General features: G+C 34.5%; 2 protein-coding genes across 3 annotated transcripts; one reads left to right on the forward strand and one right to left on the reverse strand.

Annotated features, from left to right (window-relative positions):
* Window positions 1-5,861: 5,861 nt before the first annotated feature.
* On the forward strand, window positions 5,862-7,229 carry LOC145068576 (Ubiquitin-like superfamily protein). 2 transcript variants are annotated; one of them, XM_079015557.1, is made up of 5 exons: window positions 5,862-5,997; window positions 6,225-6,468; window positions 6,556-6,661; window positions 6,738-6,837; window positions 7,014-7,229. In XM_079015557.1, the coding sequence occupies exons 2-5, from the start codon at window positions 6,237-6,239 to the stop codon at window positions 7,107-7,109; spliced, it is 534 nt and encodes a 177-aa protein (XP_078871683.1). In that variant the 5' UTR covers window positions 5,862-5,997; window positions 6,225-6,236; the 3' UTR covers window positions 7,110-7,229. The 2 variants fall into 2 exon arrangements, with proteins under 2 accessions (XP_078871683.1, XP_078871684.1); XM_079015558.1 differs by having other exon boundaries at window positions 5,913-6,030.
* A 1,630-nt stretch (window positions 7,230-8,859) lies between these two features.
* LOC145071335 (uncharacterized) lies at window positions 8,860-10,192 on the reverse strand. The gene is made up of 3 exons (XM_079018231.1): window positions 9,973-10,192; window positions 9,599-9,840; window positions 8,860-9,368 (listed from the first exon to the last, which is right to left on the reverse strand). The coding sequence occupies exons 1-3, from the start codon at window positions 10,109-10,111 to the stop codon at window positions 9,360-9,362; spliced, it is 390 nt and encodes a 129-aa protein (XP_078874357.1). The 5' UTR covers window positions 10,112-10,192; the 3' UTR covers window positions 8,860-9,359.
* Between the last annotated feature and the right edge of the window lie 5,916 nt (window positions 10,193-16,108).

Below are 16,108 nucleotides of genomic sequence, written 5' to 3' on the forward strand. Positions count from 1 at the left end.
GAGAGTGTTTGGAGAGGATTTGAAAGAGTGTGTGTGTATGTGTGTTAGCTCTCGGCCGAGAGATAAAGCGAGAGTAGGAAAGAAAATGTGATGTTCACCTAGATGTATGAGATTGGTAGTTTACTTAATGGTTACTTTGCATGGAAGTCCATTATGCAAGTGTGATGTGTCTCATGCTCATTGGTTCTCTTCCTTTTCTCTTTTTTTAACACTTGGGCCGAAATGGGGAAATTATGGAAGAGTTTGGGTCTTATCTTGGTCCTCACTCAAAATTATAAAGCCCATAGGAAGGTTTTCGGCCTATTAGGCCCTTAAGTGTATTTACGACCCAAAATGGCATAATAGAATGGGTTTTATGGTTCGTTAGGGTTAATTGGAGTTGTTATGGCCCATTAAGGTTAGAATGAATCATTCTAGGCCCAAATGGTTCAAAATGTTATAGATTTATGAATTGGGTCCATTTAGAATCCAAATAGGGTTTCCAAGCCCAATATAGTTGAATTGAATGCTTATTGGTCCATTAGGCCCAATAAGGAAATCCTAGTCCATAATAAACTTAAACCAGGGTTCTTAGGGTTTCAGACTCTTTGTTGAACATGAGAGGTGCATTTAAATGAGCACTAAGTGATCTTTATTTAGAGTATATGTTTTACAATAGTTGAATGATTACATGAGAATAGAATTTCCTAGCTAAAATGCTAGTTGTAACAGTTATGGAGAACACAAACAACAAGTTTGATGGTATATTGAGTACAAAAAGAGAAAACAAACCAAATGAGAACAAACTCAACAGTTGGTTACCCTTCTGAGTCATTTTCCCCGAAAAGTTAAACGAAATTAAAGTTGCAAAATTATCAGACAGCAACCTTCTTTGGCTATAACGTATATGAAGAGCATTTCGGAGGGGTAACTTCGTTAAAACATTGTTTATGCTATGCTTACTGGGGTTAATTGTTAACACCTCTCTGCAAAAAGATATGACTGTGTATGAGAGGTATATTTATCAGCATTAACATTTACCTTAAGGTATGTTATGGTGATGTGTCTGCAAAAGCTGCATGATATTGTACATATTGATGTATCTTATCCCATGATTTCGATCTTAAAGTTAAGTAAACTAAAAAATCACAGCACTTGTGATTCCACTCATTTGTAGATTTGTCTAGAATCCATGATACGATAAATCATTTGATTGGAAATGTAAATGTAGTCATGAAATGTGTCTATTTAGTCAACAAATGTCACACCCCCGAACCAGACGGTGGAAACGTCCGGGGGCTTGTGCGTGACTTCATCTTGAAATATCATTACAGTGAATATAATTGAAACATAACATCACCATCATCACACATGTAATATTACAACATTCATTGTTTACATCGAGTATTGTATTTGAATATTACATGCCAAAATAGTAAGAGTATGATGAAACAAAATATAACACAATTTCCATTAGTTTGTTTTGTTCATCCTGCTTCAACGATTTCCTGAGAATACAAGTTATTTTGAAAACGGTCAACATAAAAATGTTGGTGAGTTCATAAGCATGTTTGTGAAAATGATTTGTATAACTTTGAAAACCACCAGAAAATCCGATATTTTCTGAAAACTGTTTAGTGTGTTTGTGTTAGATCTTGTATTAATGCATGTATGTTATTGTTATTTGACTAAAAAGGTAAATAGAATGTAGAGAGAATGTAAGAGCATGTAACGAGAATGTTCCCAGACAACCCGATGTTGCCTAAATAGAAAGGTCTTCCGTAAACTTCATAACGTTAATTCCTCTAACGAGCCGTCATAACCATACTAAATAATGACAATTTCGCATGTCTTGGCGTCGTTGGACGCCGGTTTTGACTTTGAGTATAAGGTTTTCGTCACCCTAGACTGAGTAAGTCTAACTGTAGCGAACAGTTGAGGTGTGGGGTGTCATCCCTGTATAGATCTATACACAAATCTCCGCTCTCCCTTCAAGAGACTCTGGTTATAACTACAGGCTACGATCATACACTTAATAAGTGCCAACCGATAAAAACTCGCTAGATCCTTAATCGAATTTACGCGAAGAAAAATGTATAAACTCATTCTAGGTCCAATGATCCATGTAAGTGAACCACTAAGGCATCACTAAACATGTAAATCATTTCAAGACCTAAAGGGAATGAGATTATATAACATGGGCCCAAAATATATGTGAAAGGACAACTAAGACCCATTTCACATGTAAGGTATTTATAGACCCAAATAGCATGCAAATAGTATCCACTAAAATAGCATAAAAAGAATAACGCATATAAAACTCATTCCTAGGCCCAATAAACATGTAAGTGGACCACTAAGGCCCACTATACGTGTCTATTATTTCCAGACTCAAAAGGAATGTGAATGTCTATTCTAAGCCCAATATACATGTAAAAGGACACTAAGGCCCACTAAACAAGTATATTATTTCCAGGCCCAATAAAGATATGAATACCTATCTCGAGCTCAATATACATGTAAAAGGACACTAAGGCCCACTAAACATGTATATTATTTCCAGGCCCAATAAGGATATGAATGTCGTTTTTAACCCGTTTGTTATTGTTTTGTTTATTTTAGCTTGATTATTTACATAATTGATATCTAAAGCCCAATTTTTGTAAAAATGACATTCTTGGCCCAATAAGCCAAAAATTTAGGATTTAGGGCCCAATTTTTGTAAGAATAACACTTTAGTCTCCATTTTGTTCAAAACTTGTTTTGATGACTATTTTGTAGTAAAAATAACATGTTAAAACCCATTTTTGTCAAAATTAACATTATTGGCTTGATTTTTGTGAAAATACACATTTTCTGGTTTTTGAGCTTTTTCGACCTAGTTGTTTGAAAATTTGTAGAAAAATCATCGTAAGTCGAAATTTGGATCCGTAAACTCTCAAAGTTTAGAAAATTTGTCTACTTTTTTCACAAATTTTCTCAAAATTTTTAATGGCTTCTAACAAGTGTTAAATTGCTCATCTTCACAGGTTGGTCCGAAATTATTTCAAATCTGATAGGCAGTTTTGTAAAATTCGCCAAAAATTGTAGAAAAATCGTATGAAAACGTGAGAGTATTAATTTTAAAGGTATAAATCTGAACTTTATCCATGTAAAACAGTTTTGAAAAATACTTCCATTTGGATGGTCAAAACAGTCCGAGATTGGACCAAAAGTTTTCTGTCAAGGGCTGTTTTGTGAGTTTAGTTTATAGATCTTTGAACACAACACTTATTTTTGCTATATCAAGTATACAAATCACAGATCTACATGTTTACATGTAATACTTGTGGTAAAACATACTTTTCTCAAGATTCATGTGAAGATCCTAGTAATAAACTTCAAGTTTCTTAACATATTTTTAGATTAGTGAAGAAATCAACACATAATCACCAAATAATTCATGGAAAACACACATAGACATGCATATACACATAGATCTACACAAAGCAACTTGTATTCTCCCCCAAAAATCATATAAAAACAGAAAACAAGGGGTATGAACTCACTTTGGGGTTTGGATTTCGGTTTTGATGAAGATAAGAAGAAGGTGGTGTAAGTTATGACTCTAGCTAGCTTCTTGAAGTGATCTTCAAATCTTGATGAGTTCTAGGGAGCATGGTCACGAATTTGAGGTGGTAAGAGGAGTGATTTAAGTTTAAATATGTAGTAAATCAACTTAGCTTGTGAGATCTTACCAATGATGATGATCTTTGATGAAAAATCTTGGTGAACACCCTAGTTCACGAATTTTTGGAAGGATAAATGGTGAAATTTTCCTTGGGTTCTTTGGGAGGTATGAGAGGAATGAGGAATGTATTTCTAAGCTTGAAATGAGAATTGGTGGTGGGGAAAGGCCTTATGGCCGAGAATTTAGAAGAAGAGGGAAAGAAGATATTTTTGCATGGAAACATGGGAAATACATAGATGCATGATGTGTATTAGACTTGGTTATCCTCCATACAATAATGAAGTGTCATGTTTAGATTAGTTTGGTCCTCATTGTTAAGATATTTATTTATTTTTACACACTTGGGCCGAAATGGAGTAATCATGGAGGAGTTTGGGCCTTATCTTGGTCCTTACTCGAAATTATGAAGCCCAAAAAAATAAATTTTCGGCCTATTGGGGCAAATGAAATCTTTTATGGCCCAACAAGGCTCATTAGAGATAAGATGGATTATTTTAGGCCCATATGGCCTAAAATGCTAAAGTTTTATGAATGTGGTCTATTTAGAGCCCAATTAGGGTTTCTAGGTCCAAGATGGTGAAGTTGGAGATTTATTGGTCAATTAGACCCAATAAGAGAATCTCAGTCCATAATGAACTTGATTCGGGATTTCTAGGGTTTCCAACCCTTATTTGAACATATGAGATATAAATGAATGAGAATAGAGTATAGTATTCACTTAGAGTATAGGCTTCTACAATGGATGATGTTTATGTGAGAATAGCTAAAAATGCTAATTGTGACAACAAAAGAGGGTTGAAGTTCAGTTGCTTGGTTGTGACCATTTTCTAGAGTCCTAAGTTCCAACAAGTACCGACGTTTTGCTAAATTCCCATTTTGATTTTTAAAAAGTGATTATGAAATCTGATTTCGTGATTATGAATTGTGTTTGTGGCAAGTTGACTAGTTTATGGATGATTCTTACGAACCCAATAAATATATGGACCTGTATGCTAATATATGGTTTGAGCCGATGTTTAAGAAAAAAGTTATTAGCTAATTTGCTTGAAGTCAAAGGTTTTTCCCCTGACGTTGATAGTTAATAGATACAATTTGGCTTTAATGCTCGTATATGTTAAATTTCAATTGTAAACTTAGGGGTGTTTGGTTAAGCTTATTAGGCTGGAGGGTGTGGTGCCATCGAAACCGCACTCCCTCCCCCGCCACATAAGCGTCATGTCATTTTTTACCACATAAGTGTGGTTTCTTGCCACACCAAGGGAGTGGTGCCACACTTCAATTTCTTTCTTTCTTTTTTAACTATTTTAATTTAATAAAACTTTTTTTTAACTATTTTAATTTAATAAAACTTCTATTTTAATAAAAAAAAACATAATTTTTCATTACTTGAAAATAAAAAAAAAAACATTACATTGCACTACAAAAAAAAAAAAAAAAAAAAAAAAAAAAAAAAAAACCGAAAACCACACACATGACATTTAAATAATTCTAGAAACTTAAAAAACACAAATAAAATAACTAAAGCAAACTACATAAAGTCGTTTTCCGAGAACTCGTCTTCGGGGTCATCCGGTGGATCCAAATTAAAGTTAATGTTTTGAACCCCGTTGAGCACACGCAATAGCGGTATAAAAAATTGTCTGAAATTCTTCAGAAGATGACATTTTTGAGAGAGTGATGATTTTTTTTTTTTAAAATTTTGAGAAAGAAAAAATGTTATATTGTGGTTAAAAACAAACGAATTGGATATATATATATATATATATATATATATATATATATATATATATATATATATATATATATATATATATATATATATATATATATATATAGGAAAGAAAGGGAAAAAGAAAAAAAAAATTAATTTGGACGCAAAGGACCGTTTCAACAGTCAAAGTGGAACAACCAATCAAAATGTGCGGTCTTCTCTAGCCACACGAAACCGCATCCTGGGGGCGGTGTTCGCGGTCCACGTGGACGCAGTGCGGTTCCAAACCGCATCCCACACCTTAAAACCTTAAGGACTTATTTTTCGAGCTTATTTTTTATAAGACCATCTTTTCTTATTTATTTTCCAACTTATTATTATGAGTTACACTAAAAAATAAACCTATCTCATGAAAAATAAGCTATAAAAAAATAAACTTATAAAAAATAAGCTCGATAAGCCCTTCACAAACACCCCCTTTCCTTATTTCAAGATTTTTGGATAACAAATGAAGGCGCAAAAGGAATTTAGGATTTCTGCATCATTATAGCTGTTGGTGAAAACCCTAGGATCAAAGGTGCGTTTTTACGAGAATGAACTTCGGAATCATGTAATTCTACTTAAAATCGCAACCTTTTTTTGTAATTGACCCTAAAGGATGCTGGTATCTTCTTCTGTATGAAATTTCCCTTATCGCTATCAAGTTCTAAATCTGTAACTTAAAATGATTGAATTCTCAATTTGGTTTCTTGCACATAAGGTGTTTGATGTATTGCCTCACTGAGTTTCTTGTATACCTTCCAGATAAATACAGACATGACTGAACCAACATCAAGTAGCATCGAGGATGACAATGTGGTTCTAGAGTACAACAACAACAATGTCAAGAAGGCAAAACTAAATTCAACACTAGCTGCACTCCTTGATGATCCTGTTCTTGCAGACGTACCAAAAAATCCAACTTTATCAGATGTTGATACCCTAATCAGCTTGGAACTCGGTAGTGCAATGCGTGTTTCTGTAATTAAAATGGACAACACATCTTTTGGTATACAATTATGCGAATTTCTCATCTTCCTATTTTCATCTTACCTCATCATTAATCATTAATCATTAACCATTGTTGGTTGATTAGATGTTGCAGTGATGAATTCGGCAAAAGTCAAGGATTTGAAACTTGCTGTTGAGAAAAAAGTCAACGAAATGGAGCAGTCAAAGATGGGTCATCGTCACATTTCTTGGTTTTTTCCCTAATCTTTGTTTTGATCTATTTCTTTCTTGATTTTGTTATGAGAAAATTGATTTTTGTGTTATTAGGAAGCATGTGTGGCGAAATTTCTGCCTCTCATATCACAATGAAAAGCTTCTTAATGATGATGGAATTCTTCAAGATCATGGCATACGTAATCACTCTCAGGTGCTCTTGAATCTCTACATAATCTTCTTCCAAGTTATCTAATCAACCATTTATGTAAAATTTTGAATTTCTTCGAAAAATCAAATTAAATTTTGTTGCATACGTGAGTTTCAAAATCATAAAAATGTTGTATTATTCTAGAGTTTGTTTGATAGTTTTGGATTTTTGGTCGATAGGTGCATTTTATGGCATATATCATGACAAGGGCTTCAAATCGACATTCACGAAGGAGAAAGCATCGATTTTTTCATGGGCTCAATCGAAGGGAATGAATTAATTAGTTGTAACTCCTTAAAAGGTTTAGTTTGTGTTTATAAGAATGATTTTGATATATGTAACCATAGATATTGTTTCTATCTATGATCTATGATTTATCTTAGGTTGATTTAAAATGTTGTTTATTTCTAATGAAGTTTGTGGTTCAACCTTGTGTGATTTTGAAGGAGAAAGCATCGATTTGGTTCTACTCCTGCGAATTTGGTAGCTAAACAAGTTTTTGTTGTGAGAAGTATAAAAGCAATAAGTATTAAAAATACAGAAACAAACGAAATTTATATTACTGAATCAACAAACAAAATCTTATACAAAACAAGAAAACATACTTAGAATCGGAAATTATAAACTCGGATTTTATAGAGATTGAGGCATGTGTTTTAGTAGTCTCCTAAGAATCGTTTTAGTTAGAATCGGAAATTACAAAACCACAATTCAAACCCAATCTCTTTAACTCGAGTATTATCCATTTTATTTAGGTATTAACATAAGGGCTTATACACATGCTGTATTTCCAAAGAACAAACTTCTAACATATTGGTAGTCATCGATTAAAATATTAATTTAATTTACTTTCATTGATCGTAGCAGTCATCATACCCTTGAACAGTTTTCTTTCTCATCGACTTAAATCAATAGACCATGAAACTTCTTCCATTAAATCGATTTAAATTCTCTTAATAATAGCAAGCACCTTGTTTTTAAATGTGCTATAATGTCTGGAATCAAGAAAATTTTGAACGATTTATATCGAGTTTTAGGAAATAGGGATTCTTTATCTTTCAAAATAGTATCCCTATGGTACATACGTGAATTGAATTGTTAATAGAGTCACAATTAGAGTGCGAATACTTTTTCTTGAATCCATACAATTTTATGAAATTTAGATATATAACAGTGTAATAATTGTTCTCACCATATGGATATGGATGTGTTGGATTTCGTGTGTATAAAACCCTATTTGGTTTGTATAATTGGTAAATCTTTGTGTACACGTGGCTTCAAGATTACGTTGTTACAACGGATAACCCGAAATAGACAAGTTGTTACTACATCCATTGTAGCAACATTTTATCCGATGTATGCCATGACACGGTGGATGATGTGTGGTTTTGTCATGAATCAATCACAAAAGCTACAATATAACACATTAAATATCTATGAGTTATCATATTAGACATGATAATATGACGATGATGTTTACAAAAGTGATTTTAAAAAGGTGGTTAACATAAAAATGTATAGATATGCATTTAAGAAACTTTGTGATATTCTTGAACGAATAAAGGGATATAACAATAGCTAAAACATACTAGTTGGCAAGTTGATTTGTTAATACACTTGCACATCAGTAAAAAATATGATTATAATCAATAGATTCCAAAGGTTGGATGAAACTATAAGTCAATATTTCAAGTTTTCATATCGATAACATAATGGTAACTACAAGAAATTGCCCAAGGAATAGAAAGGTTGATTGAGAAGGAATGCAATAATATAGAGCCGTTCCTGCCTTGGCCTATGCATAAGTAGTAGTTTATAAAAATAAATATAAATTTATCGATTTGAAAATAAGTATCTAAGTAAGTAGTTTTTATATTTATTATCATTATCAAAGAGAAATGCATGAGTAAACATCGTTAGGAGAGGAGAGTTCATACACCTCTCCAAAACAGAATGTTATCTAGAAGGTATATCAGATACAGATAATATTAATCAACTATAGCATGTAACATTTACTAAAAAGGATAAAAAGATATAAATCATACACTATCACTAAAAAAAGGAATTGTAACAATCTTGGTTTTATATTCTTACAAACACTTATATTCTTACAAACAAAGTCAATTTCAACGCATTTCAAGAGAACCAATATATTTGATTTGGTCAAATACAAAATTCATCTATTCAAAACAATAAGATATATCGTAGAGATACCTCACCATGTCATGTTTTGAAAAAAGCTAACATATAGAGTGGCATCATTCTTCGAATATCGTGAATAGACATTCTTAGTCACCATAGTCTTAACTATTTTGACATATGGTGATGAAAACTTCTCCAAGAATAAAGTTGATGAATAGCATTAAGAGATCACATCCGCTATACCCATTGCTAGGAAAGATACCCTCATTGTTTTGATTGTATCCACCTGGAATGTACCATAGAATCTTTGATCCACTTAAAATGCTACAAAGACTATGAGTGTCGCAACCACCATATAATCTTTCATCAACTTATACCATCATCTATGCTTCCTATAAAGGAGATGTTAAACATTAGATACAAATATGTATGAAAAACCTTAAAGGAACACTATAAAGATAATGTTTTCAGATGCATTGTTTGTTTAGGAGAAAAAAAAACATTATGTTTATGAATAGACAAAGTATGTAAAAAACACAGATTTCACATCAATCTAAACAGCTTCCATATATCATTTGTCGACTTAATTCATATTAGATAAAAATGAATGAATGATACTCACCGAGAAGAATAATTTAACGCATTTCAAGAGAACCCAAACTTGAATCTGACTAATCCAAGAATCAGTGTCTGATATTCGAGAAAAATCATATAGATAAAGAAAGTTCACTATGTCATGTTTGCCAAATATAGCAAACATATCCTGTACGATGTTGTATTGCCTTCCAATAATCTCAGACATTTTTGCACTTCCATCTACAGATGCTAAAAAGAGATCCCTTTTTGCACTTCCATCTACAGAGGCTAAAAAGGGGAATACTGTTGTAAGTCACTCGCAATTTGATTCACCAAATTTTGCACAAATATAAAGATAGATATTCAAACAGATATTGTTAAAAGTGGTACATAGAGAAAAGATTTGTTGGAACAAATTACCATGAAGTAGATCTGCAGATGATAGAGCTGGTCGTGATTTGGAGCTGCGATTTGAAGCACTGAGAATGTTAATCCGGCGTTCTTGCCTTCTGGTATTCAGGTCACCGCTGGAACTCATGTACGTAACGGCTACACTCATCTCGCCGGCTGCAAAGTGACGGTGTCAATCTGGATTGAATGCCATGAGGTGAAAATCGGCGGATCTGAAAGTACCTCTGCGATTAGGTCGAGCAAGTAGACACCAACTTATATAGAAGTGATAGACGTACGTCATCCTGAGCGTTGAAAAAATAGTACAGTAAATTACAAGAATTGTCCTAAAGTTTACTACTTGTATTAAATGTCCCACAACTTTGTATTAAATGTCCCACTCTTTGTTAACATGGGAAATGAAAATGTCCTTGTATTTAATTAATTATTTTTTTTTAATCTCATTTAACATTGAACTTGTTATAGGTGTTCACAGAAATCATTGAAACCGACTATTGAAGGTTTCCAGCAATTTCTTATCTCCGGCGAATTTCCGGTCGTCTTCTCTGGCGAGCCTCCGGCAAAAACGAGTTTTTTCGATAGACTTTTCTCGACTACCATCCAAGCGGCATCCACCGCTGGTGTTGCTGCTTAGCTTTCTCCACCCTCCCCTCTCTCCCTCTTGTCGATTTGCTGCCAGAAAAAGGAAGAAGGGACGCAGGCAGCAAGCCACCTGCCACCTCCTCCTGCCATCACCGGAACCCACCTGCTACCTCCCTTTTGCCGCCGGAAAACCACCATTACCACCTCTTGCTGCTTGTTGCTGCTATAAGTCATCAAACCGGGACCCAAGGATCCGTCAAAAATCTCATTTTTGTCGGAGGCTCGCTGGAGAAGACAACTGGAGAGTCGCCGGAGATAAGAAATTGTCGGAAACCTTCAATAGCCGGTTTCAATGGTTTCTGTGAACACCTACAACAAGTTCAATGGTAAATGAGATACAAAAAAAAAAAAAAGGAAAGTGACCAATTGAGTACAAGGGCAACAGTTAATTACCCTAATAAGTCATTTCCCCTCGTTAATATGAAACATTGAAAGTGTCGACTTCAACTTGGTCATTCTCTTGGGTTAAACATAGAGGTAATATAGGTGATTTAAAATGGTCAACTTGGTCTGTATCCCCCTTCTAGTTGGTTATGTATTGTACTTTGTTTCTTTTTGCCCGTATTAGTTTCTTACTAATTCGTGGTGCTTGTTAATATATTTGTCGTTTCCATAAAAACTTGGTCACGGTCCTTCACTTTTAATTGTATAGTAGTCGACCCTACATAATGTAGTTAGCTGGACCACACTACTCAACCATAACCTCCTAGGTTTGTGCGAGAACTAAGATATTGTTCGTTTGTTAGAGCATTAGGTGTGGGCAAGAAGGTGCAACACCAAGTTGTGCCATCTCACTTGCCACATAAGCAAATGGTGCTATAACACCAAGTGGGGAAATGAGCAACAAGATGCAACACCAACTTTTTGAAAATAAATATTTTTGTTTTTGTATTTTTTTTTACTATTTCGTTTTTTTTTTACTTTTTTTTTGGTTTTTGTTTTTTTTTTCTTTTTGCGTTTTTTTAATAACTAATATATTTTTTATAAAACATATAATTTTAAAAACAAAAAAAAGACATAATATTTAAAATCTAAAATTTCGATTACAATTAAAAAAACATAATTTTAAACCTAAATTAATAACTGAAATACCATTCAAATTACTACTAAAATCACACACCAATCCTAATTAACCCAAATATTTTTTTCTAATTTGTTCCTTCATCGTTTGTAGCACCGCTAGATCAGCAGGCGCCAAACCTTCTTTGCTAGTCCGAAGAATTGACAATTGTTGTGTCATTAATTCTCTATCTTTCTGCTCCTGCTTCTCTCGTGCCTGCCTTTCCATGAACTCCAAATGACGACGTTTGAACTCATTTTTTTTCTTTTATTAATAAATTGTGCTCGTCGAATTTCGCTCTCATTTCCGCCGCCTCTTTTGCTCTCGTCTCCACCTCCTCCGCATGTCTTGCAGCACGCCTTGCTTTGTCGCGTCCGGGTGGTTGTCGTGGAGGGGATATCTCTTGGATATCATCCGGAATTTCATCGTCATCGGCGTTAAGGTCGATGTGAGTCCGTGCGTCCAACACGTCGACTGAGCTAGAATTGCAAAACCTTTTGGATTGAACCTCCGACGATGTAGGCGTTTTATTCCACTTTGGTCCGCTCGTAACAACTCCCATGATTTTTCAAAGTCAAAAACATGACCCATTTCAACCAGATATTGTTCCGTAGCAGCTTTGAACAAATCGAAGTCGTTGGTTCCGCTTTGTTGTTGCGCCTCTAGCCGGTTGTAGATACCGTTAAATTTGCTGCACCGCTTAGTTATTTGACCCCATTTGCTGCTTAACATGTCATTGTTGCGATACAAATTTGTCTTTAAAATAGCGTGAAACTTATCGAGCACCGCCCCCCAATAAGCTCATTTTTTCATTCCATTTTCGCGAACTTCGTCTTTTAGGTAAAAAGGTAAAAAAAAATTGCTGTGAATTTGACCGTTTTCAAACGGTCTAAGTTTACGACTCAATTTTTGGCCATTTCATCTCGTTTCCGTGGCCACGAGAAATGAATGACGAGAAGCAACGAATTCCCGGGGGGGGGGGGGGGTGTTCCCCCCGTTACGACGCCATCGAGCTGCGCCACGTCACCGGCGTTTCATCTCGTTTGGACTCATACCGTGTGGTCTTATTTTAAAATTTAAACAAGCAAACGTGAGGAAATCGTATTTCTTTTGTTTTGTTTTGAGGCTTTACATTCTATTAAGCATCCACATGAGCCAACTGCATAGTTCCATTGCATAAGAAGTAGGTGGGTATGGGGGAATATGATGTAGGTAGGTCGTAGGTCACACACCGTTGTGATTCCATTATTTTATTTTTTTGTTGGTGTTATTTAAATTTTTTCAAAAACATAGGTTTTAAAGTAAAATTTAAAATAACGTAAAATATTTATATGTAAAAGATTTTAGTCGGTGGGGGCATGTGTCCCACTTTTTAAACCTGGTATCCACCATTAGGCTATACGGAGTAGCCGATCGCTAAGGAATCATCAAGCTCGTCAAGAAGAAGAGAACACCACCCCCTAGCGCTCGCTAGGGGGCTTGCTATTGAGTGCTCATTATGTGCTTGGCGCAAGGAAAGAGAAAAGATTGGAGACTTTTGATTGGTTGGAGCGTCTTTCCCTGTATTGCTATATAAAAGAGTAAATTATCCAAATGGTCCTCATGGTTTTGGGTAATTTGCGCGTTTGGTCCCTAACTTATTTTTTTTAATTCGGAAGGTCCCTACTATTTGTTTTGGTTACACGCTTGGTCTCTACTGTTTGTTTTTGTGACGTGCTTGGTCTCTGTCTTACCTAAAAAGACTATTATTTAAATAAAGAAAAATGTTGGGGTAGGTAAGGTAAGATGAGGGGTGGGGTTGGGGGTGTTTATTTAAATAAATTTAAAAAAAAATCAAGAGAAAAATAGCCTTTTTAGGTAAGACAGGGACCAACCGTGTAACAAAAACAAACAGTAGGGACCTTTCGAGTTAAAAAATAAATTAGAAACCAAACATACAAATTACCCTAAACCAATGGAATTTTACCTCAACCAATCTTAACCAACAACTCGTCTGATTGTGGATCTTGCTCCGTTTGAAACGGTTCAAGAAACTCAATTCTTTTCTCAACCCAACCGCAAACTAACTTTCAATCCCAATCACGCTGCCTACTCGACGAGCAACCGATTCTTCCGATGAAGGCCCCGTTGAAGATCCCATTCAAGAATCATTTCAAGAGTTGGAAGTCCAACCATGTCACAACTAGCATTTTAGCTAGGAAATCCTATTCCTATGTAACCATTCAACTATTGTAAATCTTATACTCAAAGTAGATCTCACTCAATGCTCATATAAATTCACCAATAATGTTCATCAAAGAGTCTGAAAACCCTAAGAATTCCGGTTTGAGTCTACATTGGACTAGGAGTTCCTTATTAGGCCTAATGGACCAATAAGCACCCAATTCAATCTTATGAGGCTTAGAAACCCTAATTGTATCCTAATTGGACCAAATTCATAAATCAAAACATTTTGGGCCATTTGGGTCTAGAATGATTCATTCTAACCCTAATGGGCCTTATTGGGCCATAACAAATCCAATTAACCATTAGTGAGCCATAAGCCCATTCTTTTATGCTAATTGGGTCGTGAATGCTTTCAAGAGCCCAATGGGCCGGAAAATTTTATGTTTAGGATCCAAGTATCCTGGCTAAAGTAATGGGCCCAATCTACTCTACCCTTTCTTCTTGGCCCAACAATATCGACCCGTGTTTAAAAAAAAGCGATTAAAAGGGGGGGGGGGGTAGACTTTGGAGTGCCAACTCCATTTTATACACCATATAACCATGCAAAGACCAACATGTATCCATACTAGTCACTTCATCTATCACACCCCCAAACCAAGGATGGCGGAAACGTCCGGGGGTGAAGGACTTCATGTATAGTATCACAACAACGAGTATAATAGTGCTCAAAGCAAATACAACCATCATAAATATAATTGAAAAAGTTACATCATAGTAAGTTTACATGTTTCAAAATCAATTACATTATGATGACAAAATGAACTATTTGACGATTTATCGTCCCATCCTCAAAATGCTGTTGGTTTTCCGGTTTCACTGATTTCCTGAGAATACAAGTAGTTTTGAAAAAGTGTCAACAATTAAGTTGGTGAGTTCATAAGAGTTTTGTTTGAGAAAGAAATCGTTTTCCTTGTAAAAGCGACAAAGTATGTTTCCAGAAAATCCAATATTTTCTTTATTAAGTGTGAAATGAATGCTTCTATGTTATGCGATAATGAACCCTAGAAAGACCCGTAGATTCCTTCAACAATCACCCAGTGTATATAAGTTATATAAGATTTAAATTAAATAAACTGTCGAATATAATGGGTCTGCCCTAGGTCCACAACCAAACAAGGAACAGGAAGAAACCAATTCTAAGTCGATTATGAATAGATTCTTATATAACTCTAACATATACACTTAGCAATTATAGTCGAAGCCTAACAATTCTAGATGAATGTAGTTTTAACAGAAATGTGTTTCCAAAGAAAATCCAATATTTTCCTTATAAGATTTAGGTAGTCCTAAATCCCAGAACCGAAAGTAAACAAGTATTTTCCATACCTAAAGATATAAAAGTGATTTTAAATCGGCATAAAACCCTTTTTGATATAAATGTATACAAGTATTTTTCCATACTTAAAGTAACTCCTGTGAGTTAAATCGACATAACTCGCTAATTTAAAAGTAGAACCCGTAAATCTTATGATTTGTTAATACCACACGTGAGCTATTATAACCATGCTAAGACTCAGACGACCTCGTAATACGACGTTCTTCAGGCGTCACACGTTAAATGACAATTGTCACCTCAGACCTGCCGGTCTAGTTGTAGCAAGCAACTCAGGTGTGGGCTTGTCAGACCCAATATAGATCTATACATAACTATCACACTCTCCTTACAAGAGACTCTGGTTACAATTTACAGGACTTTTGACTTTGTTACCATGAAGGTAACACAAAGGGAATGACTCACAAATTTATTCATTAACAGATTTACGTGAACTGAAGTGAAAACCTTTGGGAAATAAGTTTGAAATGTAAATGATACATAAACTATACCTATTATAGTTTATCCAAAACGTTTGTAATGTAAAAGAACTCTTTTATGAAAATACATTAGTGCTATGAATCCATAAACTATGCTTATTATAGCTTATTATATGTGTTCTAAATGAATGAAGAATCTTATCATGAATGACTAAATTTCAGTTTATGATGATAAACTAACAAGAAACACACATTCAATACTTAGTACTTATTGCTATACACTTTGCTCAACATAATACAAAGTGTTATGAAAGTTATAAGCTGTTAACTAGTTTTTAACCTTTCTGCACTGTTTTAGAGAAATCATACGAAGTCTAAAACTAAATCCGTAAATTCTGAGAGTTTATAAAATGTGTGTAGTTTGTCCATAATTTTTATTATGATTTTTGGAAGTCTTTAACTTGT

Source organism: Lactuca serriola, chromosome 8 (genome assembly GCF_051521515.1).
Source record: "Lactuca serriola cultivar US96UC23 chromosome 8, Lser_US96UC23_V15, whole genome shotgun sequence".
Lineage (NCBI taxonomy): Eukaryota > Viridiplantae > Streptophyta > Magnoliopsida > Asterales > Asteraceae > Lactuca > Lactuca serriola.